Genomic DNA, 26,538 nt, shown 5'->3' with positions numbered 1-26,538 from the left:
ACAGATGATGGCAGCTGACACACCATGATTCGCAGCATAGGCTGCATAAAGGAACATCCTTGTGTCAGCTTCCTTGTGAGTGCAACCTATATGTATTCACTAATAGCTAACATCGAACCCCATGCGACTAGTGTGCTATAGTGTCAACCAGTGTGCCCTGGTAGTGCAGTGACACTACACAATATAAAAATCAATTAGGCTGGGCAGCGATTTTGAAAACAGGTGGCCATCTTGAAAATTATGGAATTTTGCGTGGCCAGAGGTTGGTTATCAATTAGGGTAAGATAAAGGAGAGCTGTGCCACATTTCATGGTTGTATCACCAACTGTGGATTAACTATGAGCAGATGTACATTTATGCAATTTATCGGCAGCCATATTGGAAAATATGCCGCCATATTGGAACCTAATATTATTTCTGAACTTGCCTGGTTGTAATACCTCCAGAACATATTCTCTTATATCAACATGAGAGGGAAATCAAATATTTACAGCACAAGCAAAGTGATATTGTCCAAAACCTACGTCCAGTTGCAGCAAACTGTCTGGCCATCTTGGCAAATGTTAACATTTTGCGTGGCCAGAGGTTGATTATCAATTAGGGTAGTATAAACGTGATCTGTGCCAGATGTAATGGTTGTATCACCAACTGTGGATTAACCATGAGCAGATGTATCAATTTATAGGCAGCCATATTGGAAAATATGCCGCCATATTGGAACCTAATATTATTTCTGAACTTGCCTGGTTGTAATACCTCCAGAACATTCTCTTATATCAAAATGAGAGGAAAATCAAAGATTTACAGCCCAAGCAAAGTGATATTGTCCAAAACGTATGTCCAGTTGCAGCCATTTTTCAAACTGGCTGGCCATCTTGAAAATGTTGGAATTTTGCGTGGCCAGAGGTTGATTATCAAGTAGAAAAGAAAATTTCTAAGAAATTGTAAGTGTGCCTGCAGCTCGCTAAGTCTGTGCAACCTTGTGTAGCGGTTGGTGTTAGTGTTTCGTTTTGAGAGGGTCGTTCCCCCTGAAAAACACGTTTTGGCATGAAACGGTTACGTTTTGCGCGTTTGTGGTGCCCCCTATGGGTCGAAGTGGAAATGCTTTTGGGTATATGTTCAGTATAGCGCCCCCCACTTGTGGTTAACATTTGGTGTTGACTGGATGTTTCGTTTGTGATTTATGGCTACTTCTTACAAAACGGGCTCCTCCCGCTAACTTTGGAACCCTGTTACGGAAGAACGGTATGGACTATCAAAATATCGTTTAAATATGTTTATCGCATGAGTCCATAGATCGTGTGTATCGATTTTTGTGACATTTGGAGAAAATATGTAGGAAAAGGAGCAAAAAGTGTGTTTTGAAGAAAATTCAAAATGGCGGAAAATCTATCCTGACGCAAATGGCGTGGCCTATATGGGGAGATGCGTGATGACCCAAGGAATCCAGGGAAAAAATAATTTTAATTTTTCGACCCACGGTTCAAGAGTTATAGGCCAAAACGTAAAGTGGACTGTTATAGCGCCACCATGAGGCCAACTGACGAAATTATTTTTTATTTAATCCTTGATAAATCTCGTCTCCAAGTTTTGAAACTGTAGCCCCTATGGTTTGCGAGAAAAAAAATATTGAATGTGAGTTTTTGCGATTCCCATTATAAGTCAATGGGTAAATGAATTCACTAATAAATTAATATCAATTAAACGATACAACTTTTCTCTTAGAAAAGTAATAGCACACCATTCCCGGCCGAGCCGCACGTTTTGATGTATATATTGCGGCGGTGGCATAAATCGTGCGGCAGTTATTACGGCTCCAAATTTGTGGGATCATTATTATTATTATTAACTAGAAAAGAAAATTTCCAAGAAATTTTAAGTGTGCCTGCAGCTTGCTAAGTGTGTGCAACCTTGTAAAGCAGTTTTACATCAGCATTTTTATCATTAGCTTTAACATTAATATTTTTTTAGCATTAGCATTATCATAGATTTGTTTTCCTTTAAACATTAGGCATTTGTTAGCATTAGCATTTGTTAGCATTAGCATTAGCATTTTTAGCATTAGCATGTGTTAGCATCTGCATATGTTAGCATAGCATTATCATGTGTTAGCATTAGCATATGTGTTAGCATTAGCATTTGTTAGCATTAGCATTAGCATTTGTTAGCATTAGCATGTATTAGCATTAGCATTTGTTAGCATTAGCATATGTTAGCATTAGCATGTGTTAGCATTAGCATTTGTTAGAATTAACATTAGCATTAGCATTTGCTAACATTAGCATTCGTTAGCATTAGCATATGTTAGCATTAGCATTTTTAGCATTAGCATTTGTTAGCATTAGCATGTGTTAGCATTAGCATTAGCATTTTTAGCATTAGCATTTGTTAGCATTAGCATGTGTTAGCATTAGCATGTGTTAGCATTAGCATTTGTTAGCATTAGCATTAGCATTAGCATTAGCGGTTAGCCGTTGGGACTGTGGGACCACCCACCGAGTTTGTGACCAGTAACGTGTTGGGAAGTGGAGACATGGCTGTTTAAAGCCCAGCCAATAGGAAGGCAGAGGGGGCGGGGCTTAAGCATTTACAGATAGTTCCTATTTGCCATGTAAGTACACACATCGAGTTTCGAGACGGTACCATGCTGCAAACTGGAGATAAAGCTGTTTAAAGCTAAGCCAATAGGAAGATAGGGGCGGGGCTTAAGAGGGGGCTGGGCTTAAGTAATAAGTCCCTATTGGCCGTTTAAGTCCAGACACCAAGTTTCAAGACGGTACCATGCTGTGAACTGGAGTAGTGGCTGTTTAAAACCCAGCCAATAGGAATACAGAGGGGGCGGGGCTTAATCAATTACAGCTCATCCCTATTGGCCGGAAAAGACCAAAGTTGTGTGTGCATTTTAAAGTTTAAATCACGTTGCTAGGCAAAATTATGGCAGAGTTATGTGGCGCCAAAGTTTCTGGGTTTTCTGGGTCCCCCATTCAAAGTCAATGAGGGTTTTTGCGCGTAGTTTTTTACGAATTACGTTGCCATGGTAACGCGGATCGGAAAGAAAAGTAATAGCACACCATTCCCGGCCGAGCCGCACGTTTTGATGTATATATTGCGGAGGTGGCGTAAATCTTGCGGCAGTTATTACGTGCCGAAATTTCCCCCATTCTAAGTCAATGGGGTTTTTGGGCGTCGTTTTTTGCGAATTACGTCGCAATGGTAACGCGGATCGGAAAGAAAAGTAATAGCACACCATTCCCGGCCGAGCCGCACGTTTTGATGTATATATTGCGGCGGTGGCGTAAATTGTGCGGCAGTTATTACGTGCAGAAATTCGTGGCGAAAGACTTAATGACTTAATGACTTAAGTATGGCGGATTACAATAAGTGTTTTGCTATTGCATAGCAGGCACACTTAACTAGAAAAGAAAATTTCGAAGAAATTTTAAGTGTGCCTGCAGCTCGCTAAGTGTGTGCAACCTTGTATGTGTTAACATTAGCATCTTTGTTAGCATTAGCATTTGTTAGCATTAGCATGTGTTAGCATTAGCAATATGGTTTCTTGTTTTTAAGAAATAGGCTCCTCCCACAAGTTCCGCAAGGCGATTACGTTGTCCCGTCGCTCCCGAGATCGTTTGTGTTTCGTTTTGAGAGGGTCGTTCCCCCTGAAAAAACACGTTTTGGCATGAAACGGTTACGTTTTGCGCGTTTGTGGTGCCCCCTATGGGTGGAAGTGGAAATGCTTTTGGGTATATGTTCAGTATAGCGCCCCCCACTTGTGGTTAAAATTTGGTGTTGACTGGATGTTTCGTTTGTGATTTATGGCTACTTCTTACAAAACGGGCTCCTCCCGCTAACTTTGGAACCCTGTTACGGAAGAACGGTATGGACTATCAAAATATCGTTTAAATATGTTTATCGCATGAGTGCATAGATCGTGTGTATCGATTTTTGTGACATTTGGAGAAAATATGTAGGAAAAGGAGCAAAAAGTGTGTTTTGAAGAAAATTCAAAATGGCGGAAAATCTATCCTGACGCAAATGGGCGTGGCCTATATGAGGAGATGCGTCATGACCCAAGGAATCCAGGGAAAAAGGAATTTTAATTTTCCGACCCACGGTTCAAGAGTTACAGGCCGAAAGGTAAAGTGGACTGTTATAGCGCCACCATGAGGCCAACTGACGAAATTATTTTTTATTTAATCCTTGATATCATTATAAATCTCCTCTCCAAGTTTTGAAACTGTAGCCCCTATGGTTTGCGAGAAAAAAAATATTGAATGTGAGTTTTTGCGATTCCCATTATAAGTCAATGGTTAAAATTAATTCACTAACTAGAAAAGAAAATTTCTAAGAAATTTTAAGTGTGCCTGCAGCTCGCTAAGTCTGTGCAACCTTGTGTAGCGGTTGGTGTTAGCATTAGCGTTATTAACATTAGCATTTTTTTGCACAAACTTTAACATTATTGTTCTTCATATGACACCACCCACATGTCTGTACGACAAACGGTTCACGAGAAAACAGGTCACTTCCTGTTTGGTGAGGGGCACTTCCTGTTTGGCGAAATAGGCCCCAATTAAGTTTAAGGACTCTTAATCTTGTCATTTGACGCAACCCGCGTGTCTGTATGACAAACGGTTCACGAGATCAAGGGTCACTTCCTGTTTGGTGAGGGGCACTTCCTGTTTGGCGAAATAGGCCCCAATTAAGGTCATGGACGATTAATGAATTAAAGCTGCAAGCAGCGATGACCGGGCCCTCGCAGCTCTACCCACGTCACAAGGCCAGCAGCCAATCAGAAACCAAACAGGAAGTCAGCCATTTCGACTAATTAGTGGCGTTTTGGCGCATTTTTGGCCGTTATCACGGGTCGCACTTTAACAACAGTTTTGTGAGAAAAAAAAAGTTTTTTGAGAAAAAAAAAAGTTTTTTGAGAAAAAAAAAATAGAGAAAAACATTTTTTTGAGGAAAAAACATTTTGAGAAAAAAAAATTTGAGAAAAAAAAATTTGAGAAAAAAAAAATTTTTGAGAAAAAAAAATTTGAGAAAAAAAAATTTGAGAAAAAAAAAATTTGAGAAAAAAAAATTGAGAAAAAAAAATTTGAGAAAAAAAATTTTTGAGAAAAAAAATTTGAGAAAAAAAAAATTTTTGAGAAAAAAAAATTTGAGAAAAAAAAATTTGAGAAAAAAAAAATTTGAGAAAAAAAAATTGAGAAAAAAAAATTTGAGAAAAAAAATTTTTGAGAAAAAAAATTTGAGAAAAAAAAAATTGAGAAAAAAAAATTTTTGAGAAAAAAAAATTTGAGAAAAAAAAAAATCTTTGAGAAAAAAAACATTTTGAGAAAAAAAAAATGTATGACACCAGCCGCGAGTCTGTACGACAAACGGTTCATGAGATGTAGAAGCACTTCCTGTTTGGCAAAGGGCACTTCCTGTTATAGAGGGGGCGGGGCTTAATCAATTACAGCTCATCCCTATTGGCTGGAAAAAGACCAAAGTTGTGTGTGCATTTTAAAGTTTAAATCACGTTGCTAGGCAAAAGTATGGCAGAGTTATTTGGCGCCAAAGTTTCTGGGTTTTTTTCGGAGTCCCCCATTCAAAGTCAATGGAGTTTTTGGGCGTCGTTTTTTGCGAATTACGTCGCAATGGTAACGCGGATCGGAAAGAAAAGTAATAGCACACCATTCCCGGCCGAGCCGCACGTTTTGATGTATATATTGCGGTGGTGGCGTAAATCGTGCGGCAGTTATTACGGCTCCAAATTTGTGGGATCATTATTAATTAATTAACTAGAAAAGAAAATTTCGAAGAAATTTTAAGTGTGCCTGCAGCTCGCTAAGTGTGTGCAACCTTGTATGTGTTAACATTAGCATCTTTGTTAGCATTAGCATTTGTTAGCATTAGCATGTGTTAGCATTAGCAATATGGTTTCTTGTTTTTAAGAAATAGGCTCCTCCCACAAGTTCCGCAAGGCAATTACGTTGTCCCTTCGCTCCCGAGATCGTTTGTGTTTCGTTTTGAGAGGGTCGTTCCCCCTGAAAAACACGTTTTGGCATGAAACGGTTACGTTTTGCACGTTTGTGGTGCCCCCTATGGGTCGAAGTGGAAATGCTTTTGGGTATATGTTCAGTATAGCGCCCCCCACTTGTGGTTAAAATTTGGTGTTGACTGGATGTTTCGTTTGTGATTTATGGCTACTTCTTACAAAACGGGCTCCTCCCGCTAACTTTGGAACCCTGTTACAGAAGAACGGTATGGACTATCAAAATATCGTTTAAATATGTTTATCGCATGAGTGCATAGATCGTGTGTATTGATTTTTGTGACATTTGGAGAAAATATGTAGGAAAAGGAGCAAAAAGTGTGTTTTGAAGAAAATTCAAAATGGCGGAAAATCTATCCTGACGCAAATGGGCGTGGCCTATATGAGGAGATGCGTCATGACCCAAGGAATCCAGGGAAAAAGGAATTTTAATTTTCCGACCCACGGTTCAAGAGTTACAGGCCGAAAGGTAAAGTGGACTGTTATAGCGCCACTATGAGGCCAACTGACGAAATTATTTTTCATTTAATCCTTGATATCATTATAAATCTCCTCTCCAAGTTTTGAAACTGTAGCCCCTATGGTTTGCGAGAAAAAAAAACATTGAATGTGAGTTTTTGCGATTCCCATTATAAGTCAATGGGTAAAATTAATTCACTAATAAATTAATATCAATTAAACGATACAACTTTTCTCTTAGAAAAGTAATAGCACACCATTCCCGGCCGAGCCGCACGTTTTGATGTATATATTGCGGCGGTGGCGTAAATCGTGCAGCAGTTATTACGGCTCCAAATTTGTGGGATCATTATTATTATTAACTAGAAGAGAAAATTTCTAAGAAATTTTAAGTGTGCCTGCAGCTCGCTAAGTCTGTGCAACCTTGTGTAGCGGTTGGTGTTAGCATTAGCGTTATTTCATTTGACGCAACCCGCGTGTCTGTATGACAAACGGTTCACGAGATCAAGGGTCACTTCCTGTTTGGTGAGGGGCACTTCCTGTTTGGCGAAATAGGCCCCAATTAAGGTCATGGACGATTAATGAATTAAAGCTGCAAGCAGCGATGACCAGGCCCTCGCAGCTCTACCCACGTCACAAGGCCAGCAGCCAATCAGAAACCAAACAGGAAGTCAGCCATTTCGACTAATTAGTGGCGTTTTGGAGCATTTTTGGCCGTTATCACGGGTCGCACTTTAACGACAGTTTTTTGAGAAAAAATTGTTTTGTGAGAAAAAAAAAATGAGAAAAAAACTTTTGAGAAAAAGAAATTTTGAAAAAAAAATTGTGAGAAAAAAATAATTTTGAGAAAACAATTTTGAGAAAAAAATTTTTTGAGAAAAAAAAAATTTTGAGAAAAAAAAAATTGAGAAAAAATTTTTTTGAGAAAAAAAAATTGAGAAAAAAATTGAGAAAAAATTTGAGAAAAAAAAAATTTTGAGAAAAAAAAAATTGAGAAAAAAAAATTTTGAGAAAAAAAATTTGAGAAAAAAAAATTTGAGAAAAAAAAAATTTTGAGAAAAAAAAATTGAGAAAAAAAAATTTTTGAGAAAAAAAATTTTTGAGAAAAAAAAAATTTGAGAAAAAAAATTTTTGAGAAAAAAAATTTTTTGAGAAAAAAAATTTGAGAAAAAAAAATTTGAGAAAAAAAAATTGAGAAAAAAAAAATTGAGAAAAAAAAATTTGAGAAAAAAAGAAAAGGTATGACACCAGCCGCAAGTCTGTACGACAAACGGTTCATGAGTTATAGAGGCACTTCCTGTTTGGTGAAGGGCACTTCCTGTTAAAGAGGGGGCGAGGCTTAATCAATTACAGCTCATCCCTATTGGTCGGAAAAAGACCAAAGTTGTGTGAGCATTTTACATTTTAAATGACGTTGCTAGGCAAAAGTATGGCAGAGTTATGTGGCGCCAAAGTTTCTGGTTTTTTTTCGGAGTCCCCCATTCAAAGTCAATGGAGTTTTTGGGCGTTGTTTTTTGCGAATTACATCGCAATCGTAAAGCGGATCGGAAAGAAAAGTAATAGCACACCATTCCCGGCCGAGCCGCACATTTTGATGTATATATTGCGGGGGTGGCGTAAATCGTGCGGCAGTTATTACGTGCCGAAGTTTCCCCCATTCTAAGTCAATGGGGTTTTTTGGCGTCGTTTTTTGCGTATTACGTCGCAATGGTAACGCGGATCGGAAAGAAAAGTAATAGCACACCATTCCCGGCCGAGCCGCACGTTTTGATGTATATATTGCGGCGGTGGCGTAAATTGTGCGGCAGTTATTACGTGCAGAAATTCGTGGCGAAAGACTTAATTAATGACTTAATGACTTAAGTATGGCGGATTACAATAAGTGTTTTGCTATTGCATAGCAGGCACACTTAATTAACTAGAAAAGAAAATTTCTAAGAAATTTTAAGTGTGCCTGCAGCTCGCTAAGTGTGTGCAACCACCCACAGCCATTTCGACTAATTAGTGGCGTTTTGGCGCATTTTTGGTCGTTATCACGGGTCGCACTTTAACGACAGTTTTTTGAGAAAAAATTGTTTTGTGAGAAAAAAAAAGTTTTGTGAGAAAAAAAAAACGTCTTTTGAGAAAAAAAAATTTTTTGAGAAAAAAAAATTTGAGAAAAAAAAATGTTTGAGAAAAAAAAAATTAGCGAAAAAAAAAATTTTGAGAAAAAAAATATTTGAGAAAAAAAAAATTGAGAAAAAAAAATATTTTGAGAAAAAAAAAATTTGAGGAAAAAAAAGAAAATTTGAGAAAAAAAAAATTTGAGAAAAAAAAATTGAGAAAAAAAAATTGAGAAAAAAAAAATTTTGAGAAAAAAAAATTGGAGAAAAAAATTGAGAAAAAAATTTTTTTGAGAAAAAAAAATTTTGAGAATAAAAAATTTGAGAAAAAAAAAATTTTGAGAAAAAAAAAATTTGAGAAAATAAAATTTGAGAAAAAATTTTTTTTGAGAAAAAAAAATTTTGAGAAAAAAGAAATTTGAGAAAAAAAAAATATGACACCAGCCGCGAGTCTGTACGACAAACGGTTCATGAGTTATAGAGGCACTTCCTGTTTGGCGAAGGACACTTCCTGTTACAGAGGGGGCGGGGCTTAATCAATTACAGCTCATCCCTATTGGCTGGAAAAAGACCAAAGTTGTGTGTGCATTTTAAAGTTTAAATCACGTTGCTAGGCAGAGTTATTTGGCGCCAAAGTTTCTGGTTTTTTTTCGGAGTCCCCCATTCTAAGTCAATGGGGTTTTTGGGCGTCGTTTTTTGCGAATTACGTCGCAATGGTAACGCGGATCGGAAAGAAAAGTAATAGCACACCATTCCCGGCCGAGCCGCACGTTTTGATGTATATATTGCGGTGGTGGCGTAAATCGTGCGGCAGTTATTACGGCTCCAAATTTGTGGGATCATTATTAATTAATTAAGTATGGGGGAGTACAATAAGTGTTTTGCCATTGCATGGCAGGCACACTTAATTAAGTATGGGGGAGTACAATAAGTGTTTTGCCATTGCATGGCAGGCACACTTAATAAATTAATATCAATTAAACGATACAACTTTTCTCTTAGAAAAGTAATAGCACACCATTCCCGGCCGAGCCGCACGTTTTGATGTATATATTGCGGTGGTGGCGTAAATCGTGCGGCAGTTATTACGGCTCCAAATTTGTGGGATCATTATTATTAATTAATTAAGTATGGGGGAGTACAATAAGTGTTTTGCCATTGCATGGCAGGCACACTTAATTAAGTATGGGGGAGTACAATAAGTGTTTTGCCATTGCATGGCAGGCACACTTAACTAGAAAAGAAAATTTCGAAGAAATTTTAAGTGTGCCTGCAGCTCGCTAAGTGTGTGCAACCTTGTATGTGTTAACATTAGCATCTTTGTTAGCATTAGCATTTGTTAGCATTAGCATGTGTTAGCATTAGCAATATGGTTTCTTGTTTTTAAGAAATAGGCTCCTCCCACAAGTTCCGCAAGGCGATTACGTTGTCCCGTCGCTCCCGAGATCGTTTGTGTTTCGTTTTGAGAGGGTCGTTCCCCCTGAAAAACACGTTTTGGCATGAAACGGTTACGTTTTGCGCGTTTGTGGTGCCCCCTATGGGTCGAAGTGGAAATGCTTTTGGGTATATGTTCAGTATAGCGCCCCCCACTTGTGGTTAACATTTGGTGTTGACTGGATGTTTCGTTTGTGATTTATGGCTACTTCTTACAAAACTGGCTCCTCCCGCTAACTTTGGAACCCTGTTACGGAAGAACGGTATGGACTATCAAAATATCGTTTAAATATGTTTATCGCATGAGTCCATAGATCGTGTGTGTCGATTTTTGTGACATTTGGAGAAAATATGTAGGAAAAGGAGCAAAAAGTGTGTTTTGAAGAAAATTCAAAATGGCGGAAAATCTATCCTGACGCAAATGGGCGTGGCCTATATGAGGAGATGCGTCATGACCCAAGGAATCCAGGGAATAAGGAATTTTAATTTTCCGACCCACGGTTCAAGAGTTACAGGCCGAAAGGTAAAGTGGACTGTTATAGCGCCACTATGAGGCCAACTGACGAAATTATTTTTCATTTAATCCTTGATATCATTATAAATCTCCTCTCCAAGTTTTGAAACTGTAGCCCCTATGGTTTGCGAGAAAAAAAACATTGAATGTGAGTTTTTGCGATTCCCATTATAAGTCAATGGGTAAAATTAATTCACTAATAAATTAATATCAATTAAACGATACAACTTTTCTCTTAGAAAAGTAATAGCACACCATTCCCGGCCGAGCCGCACGTTTTGATGTATATATTGCGGTGGTGGCGTAAATCGTGCAGCAGTTATTACGGCTCCAAATTTGTGGGATCATTATTATTATTAATTAACTAGAAAAGAAAATTTCTAAGAAATTTTAAGTGTGCCTGCAGCTCGCTAAGTGTGTGCAACCACCCACAGCCATTTCGACTAATTAGTGGCGTTTTGGCGCATTTTTGGCCGTTATCACGGGTCGCACTTTAACGACAGTTTTTTGAGAAAAAATTGTTTTGTGAGAAAAAAAAAGTTTTGTGAGAAAAAAAAAACGTCTTTTGAGAAAAAAAAATTTTTTGAGAAAAAAAAATTTGAGAAAAAAAAATGTTTGAGAAAAAAAAAATTAGCGAAAAAAAAAATTTTGAGAAAAAAAATATTTGAGAAAAAAAATATTTGAGAAAAAAAAATATTTTGAGAAAAAAATATTTTGAGAAAAAAAAAATTTGAGGAAAAAAAAGAAAATTTGAGAAAAAAAAATTGAGAAAAAAAAATTGAGAAAAAAATATTGAGAAAAAAAAATTTTGAGAAAAAAAAATTGGAGAAAAAAATTGAGAAAAAAAATTTTTTGAGAAAAAAAAATTTTGAGAAAAAAAAAATTTTGAGAATAAAAAATTTGAGAAAAAAAAATTTTTGAGAAAAAAAAAATTTGAGAAAAAAAAATTTGAGAAAAAAATTTTTTTGAGAAAAAAAAATTTTGAGAAAAAAGAAATTTGAGAAAAAAAAAATATGACACCAGCCGCGAGTCTGTACGACAAACGGTTCATGAGTTATAGAGGCACTTCCTGTTTGGTGAAGGACACTTCCTGTTACAGAGGGGGCGGGGCTTAATCAATTACAGCTCATCCCTATTGGCTGGAAAAAGACCAAAGTTGTGTGTGCATTTTAAAGTTTAAATCACGTTGCTAGTTAGAGTTATTTGGCGCCAAAGTTTCTGGGTTTTTTTCGGAGTCCCCCATTCTAAGTCAATGGGGTTTTTGGGCGTCGTTTTTTGCGAATTACGTCGCAATGGTAACGCGGATCGGAAAGAAAAGTAATAGCACACCATTCCCGGCCGAGCCGCACGTTTTGATGTATATATTGCGGTGGTGGCGTAAATCGTGCGGCAGTTATTACGGCTCCAAATTTGTGGGATCATTATTAATTAATTAAGTATGGGGGAGTACAATAAGTGTTTTGCCATTGCATGGCAGGCACACTTAATTAAGTATGGGGGAGTACAATAAGTGTTTTGCCATTGCATGGCAGGCACACTTAATAAATTAATATCAATTAAACGATACAACTTTTCTCTTAGAAAAGTAATAGCACACCATTCCCGGCCGAGCCGCACGTTTTGATGTATATATTGCGGTGGTGGCGTAAATCGTGCGGCAGTTATTACGGCTCCAAATTTGTGGGATCATTATTATTAATTAATTAAGTATGGGGGAGTACAATAAGTGTTTTGCCATTGCATGGCAGGCACACTTAATTAAGTATGGGGGAGTACAATAAGTGTTTTGCCATTGCATGGCAGGCACACTTAACTAGAAAAGAAAATTTCGAAGAAATTTTAAGTGTGCCTGCAGCTCGCTAAGTGTGTGCAACCTTGTATGTGTTAACATTAGCATCTTTGTTAGCATTAGCATTTGTTAGCATTAGCATGTGTTAGCATTAGCAATATGGTTTCTTGTTTTTAAGAAATAGGCTCCTCCCACAAGTTCCGCAAGGCGATTACGTTGTCCCGTCGCTCCCGAGATCGTTTGTGTTTCGTTTTGAGAGGGTCGTTCCCCCTGAAAAACACGTTTTGGCATGAAACGGTTACGTTTTGCGCGTTTGTGGTGCCCCCTATGGGTCGAAGTGGAAATGCTTTTGGGTATATGTTCAGTATAGCGCCCCCCACTTGTGGTTAACATTTGGTGTTGACTGGATGTTTCGTTTGTGATTTATGGCTACTTCTTACAAAACTGGCTCCTCCCGCTAACTTTGGAACCCTGTTACGGAAGAACGGTATGGACTATCAAAATATCGTTTAAATATGTTTATCGCATGAGTCCATAGATCGTGTGTATCGATTTTTGTGACATTTGGAGAAAATATGTAGGAAAAGGAGCAAAAAGTGTGTTTTGAAGAAAATTCAAAATGGCGGAAAATCTATCCTGACGCAAATGGGCGTGGCCTATATGAGGAGATGCGTCATGACCCAAGGAATCCAGGGAATAAGGAATTTTAATTTTCCGACGCACGGTTCAAGAGTTACAGGCCGAAAGGTAAAGTGGACTGTTATAGCGCCACCATGAGGCCAACTGACGAAATTATTTTTTATTTAATCCTTGATATCATTATAAATCTCCTCTCCAAGTTTTGAAACTGTAGCCCCTATGGTTTGCGAGAAAAAAAATATTTAATGTGAGTTTTTGCGATTCCCATTATAAGTCAATGGGTAAAATGATTTCACTAATAAATTAATATCAATTAAACGATACAACTTTTCTCTTAGAAAAGTAATAGCACACCATTCCCGAACGAGCCGCACGTTTTGATGTATATATTGCGGCGGTGGCGTAAATTGTGCGGCAGTTATTAGCGCACCAAATTTGCAAGAACGTTACTTACTTAAGTATGGGGGAGTACAATAAGTGTTTTGCCATTGCATGGCAGGCACACTTAACTAGAAAAGAAAATTTCGAAGAAATTTTAAGTGTGCCTGCAGCTCGCTAAGTGTGTGCAACCTTGTATGTGTTAACATTAGCATCTTTGTTAGCATTAGCATTTGTTAGCATTAGCAATATGGTTTCTTGTTTTTAAGAAATAGGCTCCTCCCACAAGTTCCGCAAGGCGATTACGTTGTCCCGTCGCTCCCGAGATCGTTTGTGTTTCGTTTTGAGAGGGTCGTTCCCCCTGAAAAACACGTTTTGGCATGAAACGGTTACGTTTTGCGCGTTTGTGGTGCCCCCTATGGGTCGAAGTGGAAATGCTTTTGGGTATATGTTCAGTATAGCGCCTCCCACTTGTGGTTAAAATTTGGTGTTGACTGGATGTTTCGTTTGTGATTTATGGCTACTTCTTACAAAACGGGCTCCTCCCGCTAACTTTGGAACCCTGTTACGGAAGAACGGTATGGACTATCAAAATATTGTTTAAATATGTTTATCGCATGAGTCCATAGATCGTGTGTATTGATTTTTGTGACATTTGGAGAAAATATGTAGGAAAAGGAGCAAAAAGTGTGTTTTGAAGAAAATTCAAAATGGCGGAAAATCTATCCTGACGCAAATGGGCGTGGCCTATATGAGGAGATGCGTCATGACCCAAGGAATCCAGGGAAAAAGGAATTTTAATTTTCTGACCCACAGTTCAAGAGTTACAGGCCGAAAGGTAAAGTGGACTGTTATAGCGCCACCATGAGGCCAACTGACGAAATTATTTTTTATTTAATCCTTGATATCATTATAAATCTCCTCTCCAAGTTTTGAAACTGTAGCCCCTATGGTTTGCGAGAAAAAAAATATTGAATGTGAGTTTTTGCGATTCCCATTATAAGTCAATGGGTAAAATTAATTCACTAATAAATTAATATCAATTAAACGATACAACTTTTCTCTTAGAAAAGTAATAGCACACCATTCCCGGCCGAGCCGCACGTTTTGATGTATATATTGCGGCGGTGGCGTAAATTGTGCGGCAGTTATTAGCGCACCAAATTTGTGGGATCGTCATTAATTAAGTATGGCGGATTACAATAAGTGTTTTGCCATTGCATGGCAGGCACACTTAATTAATTAAGTATGGCGGATTACAATAAGTGTTTTGCCATTGCATGGCAGGCACACTTAACCCTTAAGTGCTGTTCTGGTCATTTTGACCCGTTTTACATTTTCATTTGGAAAAAAAAGGTAGAAGTTAAAAATATTTCCACCTGAAACTCACTGGCCTTAAAGATTCTTCTGAGATGAACATGTAAAAAAAATATTTTTGCACTACACCCATGCTACACCCCCCTCATATTTTTTGAACCTTAAGTGCTGTTCGGGTCATTTTGACCCGGAAGCACAGAAATACACAGTATTATGCCAAAACACAGACACACAGTCACCCCCACTTCTAACACCCCCCTTCCGAAGCCCCATTCCGAACCCTCCCCCCCTTCCTATAAGCATGAGCAATATTGCCCAGTATTAAATTAAATTTTTTTTTTTACATGGATTTCAGCTAAATCAGTAAAAACGCCTAGCTCTTTCAGTGTTTAATGTGATAGAGCAAAGCAGAAATGCAAACATTTACCAAATATATCATATGAATTGTTTGGTATTGAGTCAAAGTCAATGTATCATGATGATTTGTTAAGTTAAAATGTATATTAGTGTTGTTTTTTTTAAACCAAATATCCACCGGGTCAAAATGACCCGAACAGAACGAAGGTGTAGTGAATCTGAACAGAACTTAAGGGTTAATGACTTAAGTATGGCGGATTACAATAAGTGTTTTGCCATTGCATGGCAGGCACACTTAATTAAGGTCATATGAAGGTCATTTGTGCCAAATTTCATGCTTCTATCACCAACTGAACTATCTTGCATTGAAATCAGCATCTTTCCGCTACACTATAGGGGTGTGTGTAGCAGGCAGCTGCCACTCTGCTGTGCTCCTCCTCTCTACACAGTAGGTCTTATCACTATAGTTTACAGCTGGTGCTGGTGTGAATAATAAATCAATGGCCATTTACTATTATCATTAATACTATTATTAGCCTATATTTTGGTTGAAACAAACTAACTAAGCCATAAAATAGTATTTAAAAAATATATATTCTTTTTTTTTTTCGATTTTCGAATATGAAATATTAAAATCGATTATTGATTAATCGATCGATTAATCGAAAATCGATTAATCGTTGACATCCCCCTAATAGAGAGCAGGGAGTAATGAATTCAGACCAGACCATACCATACCATACCATACCATACCATACCATACCATACCATACCATACCATACCCTGACCCTGAGTCAAAAGAGACTGTACCATCTACAAACAAGGCTGCCGCTGGTGGGTTCTTAATTCTTATACTATAGGCTATCACAGTCAAATCCTCAGTGTTAATGGAACTCAGTGTAAACTCGGATCTGCAAAGGTCCCATTAGTCAGGGAAAATTAGCTGAATATCTGTCAAATCTGGGAATAAATTCCTTACCAAACAATTTCTTCACCAATGTGTTCGTAAAGGTGTCTAGTAACATATCTAACAAAGATTGAAATTCCACATCCCTAGCAAAATGTTTGACAGCTAGGGTAATTCTTGGTCTCATTCACTTACTATATATACACTGTACTTAAATGGACCCCATACACCTTGTGAAAAGTGATGACTCATCACTAAACCATCGTTTTTTTGCATCTGATTTTGGCCCAATGAATGTTTTTGGTGCAAAACAAATGCTTGCAATGGATTCAGAATAATTAAAAACACCTAGTTAGACCCCTAACATGCTACTTAAAGCATATTTTTGGGAGTGATTTTTCCCTTTTAGTACAGTGTATAGTAAGTGAATGAGACCCAGAATTACCCTAGCTGTCAAACATTTTGCTAGGGATGTTGAATTTCAATCTTTGTTAGATATGTTACTAGACACCTTTACGAACACATTGGTGAAGAAATTGTTTGGTAAGGAATTTATTCCCAGGGTTTTATTAAAATTCCCTGACTACATGTAGAAACATGTTACTATAATTCCCTAACTCTCCCTAACTTTCACAGGCTCTAAAGTCACTGAGAAGCAGCTGAGGCGGGTGGCTAATCTAATTGGAAACATATGGAAGTCGATTGGCACAGAGCTGGGTGTCCCTGGGGTTAAGATGGAGCAGATCGAGCTGGACAATCAAGGGAACCATGGGAACAAAGTTTTTAAAATGCTGCAATACTGGAGCAAATGCCAGAAGAAAAATGCCACCGCTGCCAACTTATACTCTGAGCTTGAAAAGATTGGAGAGTCAGACCCAGACCTGGCACTTGATGTAGACTTCCTACTGGAGGAAGACTGAAGCCCTCACTGCCAGATACCAGCTCCTCATGGATTTAAACCATGGCTTTTGGACATTCTATATAAGCACAAAAACATGCATTCCAGAGACACTTCATTCCCCATTTATGGTGGAAATATCTCTTTATACCAATGTTTTTATGGGTTGTGGGATGTTGGGCCTAGCCCCCTTTTATCCTAACTTGTGTGATATGTTTTGTTTTGTTCAGGAGGACACCGCTAGTTTGTTTTGACCCATCAGGTCTTACGTCCAGTGGCCCTATTATTATGCATGGTTTTATTCATTTCTTTGATTTAGGGCCCCTGAAATCCCTGGCCAAATCAGCCAGACCAGAAACCCACCAAAGAAATAGGACACCCTTTTTGTGTCCTCTCTCTATTCTTTTTCTTCAGCCTGTCTCTATTACAGTGACACATAGTGTTCAGAACTAGCTATGAGGTGTTTTGATGTTAGGTGTGATTGTCTTGCTTCATTCCCCATTTAGGGTAGAAAAATGTATTTTATACCAGTGTTTTTATGGGTTGTGGGACTTGCGAGTAAATATCCAGTTTTTATTTTTATTTAGTGCCCGACCGATACCATTTTTTCCGACCGATACCGATATCCGATGTTGGAGAGTGCTAGAGCACCGATACCGATACCGATGTTTTGTAAAAAATCATTTTTTATTCATTTAAGATCATTTAATTGACTGCTCGCCTTTTTTTTGTGCTTTTCATGTCAAACTTTGAGTTTGGTCGCAGTTATCAATTTCTATTGCTTGTTGGATAATAATACTCTTTTAATTTGGGGGTTCTGCTGTGTTTTGTCTCGTTTATGAATTAATATGTGTCTTTTATCCAAACGTAAAGTTTGATTCGCTCATGGATTCGCACGGCGGCTCTGCAAAGTGCAGACAGCCGCCATGCATTGCCAAGCAATTAAACAACACAAGTTCTATAGTCTATAGTCAGACAGCTATATTTCTCTGTGGATTTTCACATAGGCCTACACACCTTCCTTCACCGCAACATGAAAAATCAGACTTAGACAGTGCATGTGGTGAGTGAACGACACACGAGAGACAGCAGCTCCAGTAGTGTTGGCTTGCATCTTGGACTATTATACTGCACTCTGCTGGATAATTCTGGTATTGCCCACACATAGGCCTATATAACTCAGGGTTTCATGCTCTATCCACAGACACGTTACAGACAATTAACTCATTGAGTGCCTATCCCGAATTAGTTCGGGATATATTATCGCATCCCAGAGTGCCTATCCCGAACTAGTTCGGGATATAAAAAAAAAAAAAAAAAATTGAAAAAATTTTTTTTTAATTTTTTTTTTTGGACCCCATCAAATCTAGTGAACATGATTTCAATCGCGATTTTGCATGTTCCACCCCCATACAACCCCATCTAACATACAGGGCAGCCATGTTTGTTTACATAACATGGATAACATAATGGCGATTATCTCAAGAATGCCTGAACGGATTTCCAATCGGATTTTTTTGTTTGAAAGCTGTGAACAAACTGCACAAATCCACTCCAATGCAATCCAGGATTGCATTGGATTTTTTAGAGCTCATTCTTCTCTGTTTTTTTCCCATGCATGAGGTGTGCAAGGTTTAATCATGGCTAAGTTGACGAAAATAAGGCTTCTAAAATGCTTGGTAGCCAATAGCTAACTTCAAGCTAACTTCATCCTCTTCCTGTACATGCACAAAGGAAAGTGTTCAGGCAAGTCATGGCTGCAGGGCTTCTGCATATACCAGCATATCTCTATGGGATTTTCTATGGCCACTGGGCGCCCTCTAGTGGTGAAAGGGGTGGCACTAAATGAGTTAATATATCGGATATCGGTGGAATAATTCACCAATGTTCGATACCCTTCCGATTGCTCCAAAACAACCGATATATCGAATTGACCGATATATCGGTCGGGCTCTAGGGTTCTAGGGCGTTCGTGACGTCATTACGTCTCGACGTCAAACATTTTGGCCACTAGGTAGTGGCCAATTTCCCCCAGAATGCACCTGGATTAGCTACATGCTAGCATGTAGCTGTTGCTTCAAAACGCCACTGAGCACTTGCATTGAAATGATAGTGGGGGCGGGGCTGGTCCGCTCTCTATTTTATATATACTCTATGGTTTGCACCAGATGGAAAATAAAAGGGAGACCTGCATAAATTAACCCAAAATACTAATTATTTTTACAGACTTCAAACTAAATAACAAGTTTAATCACTTGGGAGACTGTGTGGAGCATCTCTCTGCTCTAGTGGAGGATCAAGGCTGGGGATTGACTCTCAGGTAAGGGAAGACACGCTGCCACTCAGTGGCACCAAATATAGCAGATCCGTAAAACATGACATGGGGCGGCATAGCTCAGGGGTAGAGAAACCGTTAATAGAGCACTAAGGGTTCCCGAAGGGTTCCCAGTTCGAATCCGGGCTCCCCCTGAGTTAATGTCGAAGGGTCCTTGGGCAAGACTCTGAACCCCACATTGCTCCCGGTGAGCAGGTTGGTGCCTTGCATGGTTTCCTCCGCCACCGATGTGTGAATGTGTGCGTGAATGGGTGAATGTAATGCACAATCTATGTAAAGCGCTTTGGATAAAAGCGCTATATAAATGCACCACTTACCCTTTGTGATGCATGAGCTTGTAGATCTGCTATTTTAGGTGAATGTTCCCCCCAGGATAGGGATGCTGGGGTTTGAGTGGTTAAACGTCACTATTTTGAGGGGACAATAAAATTACACTGTTATCCAAGCTGTACACTGACTACTTTACATCGTATCAAAGTGTCATTTATTCAGTGTTGTTCCATGAAGAGATATAATTCTGGTTGGCTTAAAACAGTGGTAAATCAGTCAACAACCTTGAGTTGGCTCATGGACCCCGCCCACTGTTGTGTTGCAGTTGTATAACTAAATAACCTTGCAAGTTACAACTGTGGTTTCTTTAATTTATATGGTAGAAGTGGTAGAAAAGCAATTTACCATTCGAGGGTGGTGGACTCGTGGGTTGTTGTTTGACACTCGGCTTCACCTCGTGCCACAACCCTGAAACAGTGGTAAATCAGCCAACAACCCACTCCCTCTCATGGTAAATGGCTTACAAAGGATGAAATAAAATAAAAGTCCATATATGGGTATTCCCAGATGATGCCCTGTTAGGGGAACCACACTAACAGAATCCATGGGGCGAGGTCGCTTTAGCCCTTAGGCGCCTTACTGTTTATTATACAATGATGCTGGTTGCAATGGAATCTGTAATATTAACATCAAAACAAAAGCCATAAAGGGAGATTTATGTGTTAGATCAGTCTCATGTTAAGAAAACAATAAACAATAAAGTCAACTTCAACTCAACTTTTTACCGAGTTGAGTTGACTTGCAGAAATCACAAGTCGTTAATGCCCTATGACATACTGTATGTTAGTGTTTACATATTTGACATAAATGTAAGGTACTGTAATGTAACAATGTAATTCATGGGTGTCATGGATATGCTATAGACTATGAAGGCCTGACGTTGTCTCTCTTCCTCCTACAGTGTGGACCATGGTGGAGAGGAGAGGCTGAAACAAGGTGTGAGGAAGTGTAAGTGTTTATTCTGTTTTATTCATGAAATCAAAGCAGCACCAACAGCATGTGACATTCACTCATTAACATCATACTGTGAATGAAGACCATCATAAGAGTATTTAATTACTTTAATTAATGTTAACTTCTCTGTAATGAAGCAGAGCTTGATGTTTGTTTTAATAGTTTTCCTATTCTGGGAAATGTTTTGGTGAAGAGGTTGATGCAGGCGGAAAAAAGATCAGACCAAGTACAGAGCCAAAGGTCAAGTTTACTAAGTATTGAGGGGTTACAAGTTCAGATAGTACTGCTGCTGCGTTTTTCGGGCCGAATATCGGAGTGAATTTCGGAGCGCGCAAATAAAAAAAAAACAACCTCACGTTATGTCAGTCACGTTTGCACACTGCCGCCCGTTTCGCGCACCACTCGGTCCCTTGCTCTATCTCTCTCTCTCTCCTTGCCCTGAAAAACGCATTTCGCAACGAAAAACACAGCAGTGTGCAAAGACCTTTAGTGTGCTTTTAATGTTTTTAAAGAAAAAGAAAGAAAAAAACTACTTTAAAAATATATATTTTTCACACTTTTAGAGCATATCTGTAGTGATAATATAGCCATACCTATCACTGGATGCCAAAGAAAAGTGAAAGATTACCCTGAAATGTGCTCTGTAAAATTGCATTCAAATGACAAAATGGCCTCCCTATGGAGAACCACTGCTGCTCCAATGTGTTGGATTTGACACAGCACCTCTGGTGGTAGGATTTGACACAGCACCTCTGGTGGTAGGATTTGACACAGCACCTCTGGTGGTAGGATTTGACACAGCACCTCTGGTGGTAGGATTTGACACAGCACCTCTGGTGGTAGGACTCCAGGGCTCTTATGTGTCAGCTGTAGTTGGTCCAGAATGGACCATTTCATTTCAAGTTATTTCAAATGTCAAAACATTTTGTCAACTGCTTTTGAAAATGGCGAGTAAAAAACCGAGTAAAAAAAAAAAAAAGTATCCAATTAAAATATAGCTTACAGATGTAAACGTATGCCGGCGTCGTCACATATATTTTCCGACAGCACTAAATTAATTCTGTATTATATTTACTAGATATCTCCATATATGGGCATATGGAGAACGCGCGTGCCCGTGGGACGAACGGTTCTCGAGATATGCGGATTACATACATAATACATACACACTCACAGAGATTTTTTGTTGACTCATGTGGCGTACGTGATGTCAGAGCCTTTTATGAAGTGATGTCACAATGAGTCAGAGCTTTCGCCGATTTCCTCCGGAACAGCCTGATGTCAACAATCAACCCCGCATAAGGAGATTCTGAACGTTTCGCACCGGTTCGGGAAAACCGCGCGTCGGGTCGGGTCGAGACCCGGCACTGCACTCCGTGCCGCGGCGGGGAACGCGCGTGCCGAATCTGAAGCCGGTGGGACGAACGGTTCTCGAGATACGCGGATTACAGACAGACAGACACGCAGAAACTTCTCGTTTATAGATAGATTATGCTTGTATACTGAGTGAGTGAGTGGAGCGCAGTTCTGCTAAGTGTTGACAGCTCGCTGCTCGAAGTTTAGTGCTGCTGCGGCAGCGACTCTACTAACTGTCCTCTCCTCCTGTCCTCTTCATTCAATCACAACTGGACAACTAACACTGATTGTTTTAGGGCTGACCTTTGATAGAATCTTTTGCAATCGAAGCTCGTTCGACGAAATCGAGCGAACTTCGAAGCTTCGATGACGGCGACCGGGGGGGGGGGGGGGCACAGCGCAAGCTGCCGCTTGTGCGAGGCGGCGCTGCATGCGCGGCAGGCCTATTAAGGGCTGCCCTCTACATACAGTGGATGGAGATACTTTGATTACAATAATAATAATAATAGGCCTAATAATATACAGCAGTTGTACAAGTAGGCTAATGAGAGACTTAGGCATAACTGGATTTACTAAAGCTCCTTTTATTTATTCCGATTTGAGTCAAATATCTTGCCAAAGAGAAACACATGGTAAAACTTCTAATCAATTCTTCAATCAATCAATCAATCACCATACCAACTTTGATGAGGCAGTATTGTTTTGTTGTAAAAATATGATTTCTGCCCGACATCATAGAAATTAATCCGGCAAGCTCTCATAATCTACACAATTTGTCGCTTTGTAGGTCGACTATTTTCGCTATTTTTGAGTGTTTGATGCTATATAATTATTACATGTGTGGCCTGATCTGTGGCCTGTTTCATTAATTTTACTACTTTTTTAAACTTGTTATTTTCTGTATATGCTCAAAGCCAAATAAAAAAATAAATTGTAATTGTCAACTAATATGTCATGATCATGACAGCCTTGGCCTACTGTATGTTTGGTTTTGTTTAATATGATAACATAATCAACTAGAAAAATATTGTTCCTTCGAAACAATTGTGGGCTCGCTTCAAGCCAGAAAACAATGGCTATAAAAGCACAAAATGTCAAGATCGCAGGCAGTGCTCTCTTTGACGTTACTGACGTCAAAGATTGGTCCATTTTGTTCCAAAAATGTGTTGTGCAAAAGTTGACCCGCTGGTGGCGCTATAACAGGCCAATGTGAGAAGGTTGGTATCTGTTCCTTGACCTATTGGGAATGTGCTTGCAAGATTTCACGCACATCCCAGGCTGTGTTCATGATTTGAGGTGTTTTTGGCTTTGGACACTTTATCGCTGCTTGCAGCTATATTTATTATTATTATTTTATAATTTTTTTGTGTGCACTTCATAGGCATGTTAGATAAAGGTCCTTAGATTGCGTGTAGAATGTTTCATGCAAATTGCAAAAAAAATCCTAGAATAAAAACGGGTTTAAGCGTTTTACAAACTGCTCAAAAATATATAGCGCCCCCCTTTGGCCATTTGGGGTAAGATTGGTTTCAGTGATATTTGAACTAACCCTCTACACTATTTTGTCATGAAAATGTGACTTTGCATGTATGTTTTAGAGGCAGAAGAATAATTTGCATAAAAATGCAATATTGTTTGAATTATTTAAAAAAGCATGTTTCAATGTTAAAGAAATCCGATCTGACAGATCTTTAGATAACGGTCCAAAGTTCACGTAAAAAAAGTTTTGTGCACGTGACGCGAAAATTCCAGAATAAAAGCGGGTTTACGCGTTTTACAAACTGCTCAAAATGGCGGAAAATTGAAGGGCGGAGCTTACTTAACAACGACACAGATGTCTTCCGCTTGAGTCAAAGCACGCGTGTAACAAGTTGCATGTCTTCAAACGAAACGAGTCATGACTTATGCCCGTTTGAAGTTTGAATTTTCAGACGCTTCGTATAGCGCCCCCCTTTGGCCGATTGGAATAAAATTGGTTTCAGTGATACTTTGACTAACCCTCCACATCTTTGCCAAATGCCATGAACGTGTAACTTTGCATGTATGATTTAGAGGCCGAAGAATAATTTGCATAAAACCGCAATATTGATTGAATTATTAAAAAATTATATTTCACTTTAAAAAAAATCTGGTTGATCAATCTGACCGTATTGGTCCAAAGTTCATGTGAAAAAAGTTTTGTGCACTTGACGCGAAAATCCCAGGAGGAGATAGATTTTTACTGTTTTTCATATAATTCCGAATTGTGGGAGACCTAAAGGTCAGAGGTCAAAAGTTAGAGGGTAAAAGTTGTTCGGCATGAGGAGACGCATAAGTGTATACAGGTTTCATGGCTGTATGTATAACACAGCATGAGCTATACCTGTTCAAAGATCGCACTTTCGAAGGCTTCCTACAGCGCCACCATTTGGCCGATTGCTATAAAAAATAATAGCACACTTCGCCACTGTAAACTGAACACATTGATGTTTTTATTTTCATTTTCTCACTAAGTATGTAGGAGTAGAAAGGAACCGAAGTTCCCGTCTACAGTATGATAGATAAACAAATAAATAATGACAATATCTAAAGTGTGCTCGCCTTATAGGCGAGCCCACAACTAGAAACATATTGTTCCTTCGAAACAATTGTGGGCTCGCTTCAAGCCAGAAAACAATGGCTATAAAAGTACAAAATGTCAAGATCGCAGGCAGTGCTCTCTTTGACGTTACTGACGTCAAAGATTGGTCCATTTTGGACCAAAAATGTGTTGTGCAAAAGTTGACCCGCTGGTGGCGCTATAACAGGCCAATGTAAGAAGGGTGGTATCTGTTCCTTGACCTATTGGGAATGTGCTTGCAAGATTCACGCACATTGCAGGCTGTGTTCATGATTTGAGGTGTTTTTGGCTTTGGCCACTTTATCCCTGCTTGCAGCTATATTCATTATTATTATTTTTTTGTGTGTGTGCACTTCATAGGCATATTAGATAAAGGTCCTTAGATTGTGTGTAGAATGTTTCATGCAAATTGAAAAAAAAAATCCTAACGGGTTTAAGCGCTTCACAAACTGCTCAAAATGATATAGCGCCCCCCTTTGGCCAATTGGGGTAAGATTGGTTTTAGTGATATTTGGACTAACACTCTACATCTTTGCCAAATGCCATGAACACTTTGCATGTATGATTTAGAGGCAGAAGAATAATTTGCATAAAACTGCAATATTCATTGAATTTATTTTAAAAAGCATGTTTCAATTTTAAAGAAATCCGATCTGACAGATCTTTAGATATCGGTCCAAAGTTCACGTAAAAAAAGTTTTGTGCACGTGGAGCGAAAATTCCAGAATAAAAGCGGGTTTACGCGTTTTACAAACTGCTCAAAATGGCGGAAAATCAAAGGGCGGAGCTTACTTAACAACGACACAGATGTCTTCTGCTTGAGTCAAAGCACGCGTGTAAGCAAGTTGCATGTCTTCAAACGAAACGAGGCATGACTTATGTCCGTTTAAAGTTTGAATTTTCAAACGCTTTGTATAGCGCCCCCCTTTGGCCGATTGGAATAAAATTGGTTTCAGTGATACTTTGACTAACCCTCTACATCTTTGCCAAATGCCATGAACGTGTAACTTTGCATGTATGATTTAGAGGCCGAAGAATAATTTGCATAAAACCGCAATATAGATTGATTAAATAAAAAAAATATATTTCACTTTAAAAGAAATCCGGCGAGACTAGTTTGACCGTATTGGTCCAAAGTTCATGTGAAAAAAGTTTTGTGAGCATAACGTGAAAATCCCAGGAGGAGATAGATTTTTACTGTTTTTCATATAATTCCAAATTTTGGGGGATCTAAAGGTCAGAGGTGAAAAGTCAGAGCGTAAAAGTTGTTCGGCATGAGGAGACGCATACGTGTATACAGGTTTCATGGCTGTACGTATAACAGAGCATGAGCTCTACCTGTTCAAAGTTCGCACTTTCGAAGGCTTCCTACAGCGCCACCATTTGGCCGATTGCTGTATAAAATAAAAGCACACTTCGCCACTGTAAGCTGAACACATTGATGTTTTTATTTTCATTTTCTCACTAAGTATGTAGGAGTAGAAAGGAACCGAAGTTTTGAGGAGAACTTGATATGACAATATCAAGTTCTCACTAGAAAAATATTGTTCCTTCGAAACAATTGTGGGCTCGCTTCAAGCCAGAAAACAATGGCTATAAAAGTACAAAATGTCAAGATCGCAGGCAGTGCTCTCTTTGACGTTACTGACGTCAAAGATTGGTCCATTTTGTTCAAAAAATGTGTTGTGCAAAAGTTGACCCGCTGGTGGCGCTATAACAGGCCAATGTAAGAAGGGTGGTATCTGTTCCTTGACCTATTGGGAATGTGCTTGTAAGATTTCACGCACATTGCAGGCTGTGTTCATGATTTGAGGTGTTTTTGGCTTTGGCCACTTTATCGCTGCTTGCAGCTATATTCATTATTATTATTTTTTTTTGTGTGTGTGCACTTCATAGGCATATTAGATAAAGGTCCTTAGATTGTGTGTAGAATGTTTCATGCAAATTGCAAAAAAAAATCCTAACGGGTTTAAGCGTTTCACAAACTGCTCAAAATTATATACCGCCCCCCTTTGGCCAATTGGGGTAAGATTGGTTTTAGTGATATTTGGACTAACACTCTACATCTTTGCCAAATGCCATGAACATGTTACTTTGCATGTATGATTTAGAGGCAGAAGAATAATTTGCAT

General features: G+C 38.8%; 1 protein-coding gene across 1 annotated transcript in view; it reads left to right on the top strand.

Moving 5' to 3' along the window:
* The window catches only part of LOC308301979 (uncharacterized protein), a gene marked incomplete at its 3' end in the record, with an annotated part of 91,491 nt that extends 74,637 nt beyond the window's left edge, over positions 1-16,854 (top strand). Inside the window, exon 9 of the mRNA XM_080746124.1 lies at positions 16,571-16,854. Within this exon, the coding sequence (XP_080602250.1) occupies positions 16,571-16,854 (284 nt within the window). The remainder of the gene's footprint in view (positions 1-16,570) is intronic.
* Positions 16,855-26,538: the final 9,684 nt, after the last annotated feature.

The sequence above is a fragment of the Nannobrachium achirus genome (genome assembly GCF_963921795.1).
Source record: "Nannobrachium achirus genome assembly, chromosome: 17".
NCBI classification, from domain to species: domain Eukaryota; kingdom Metazoa; phylum Chordata; class Actinopteri; order Myctophiformes; family Myctophidae; genus Nannobrachium; species Nannobrachium achirus.
Note: the sequence above shows the minus strand (reverse complement) of the source record. Positions and strands in the feature narration are given on the sequence as shown.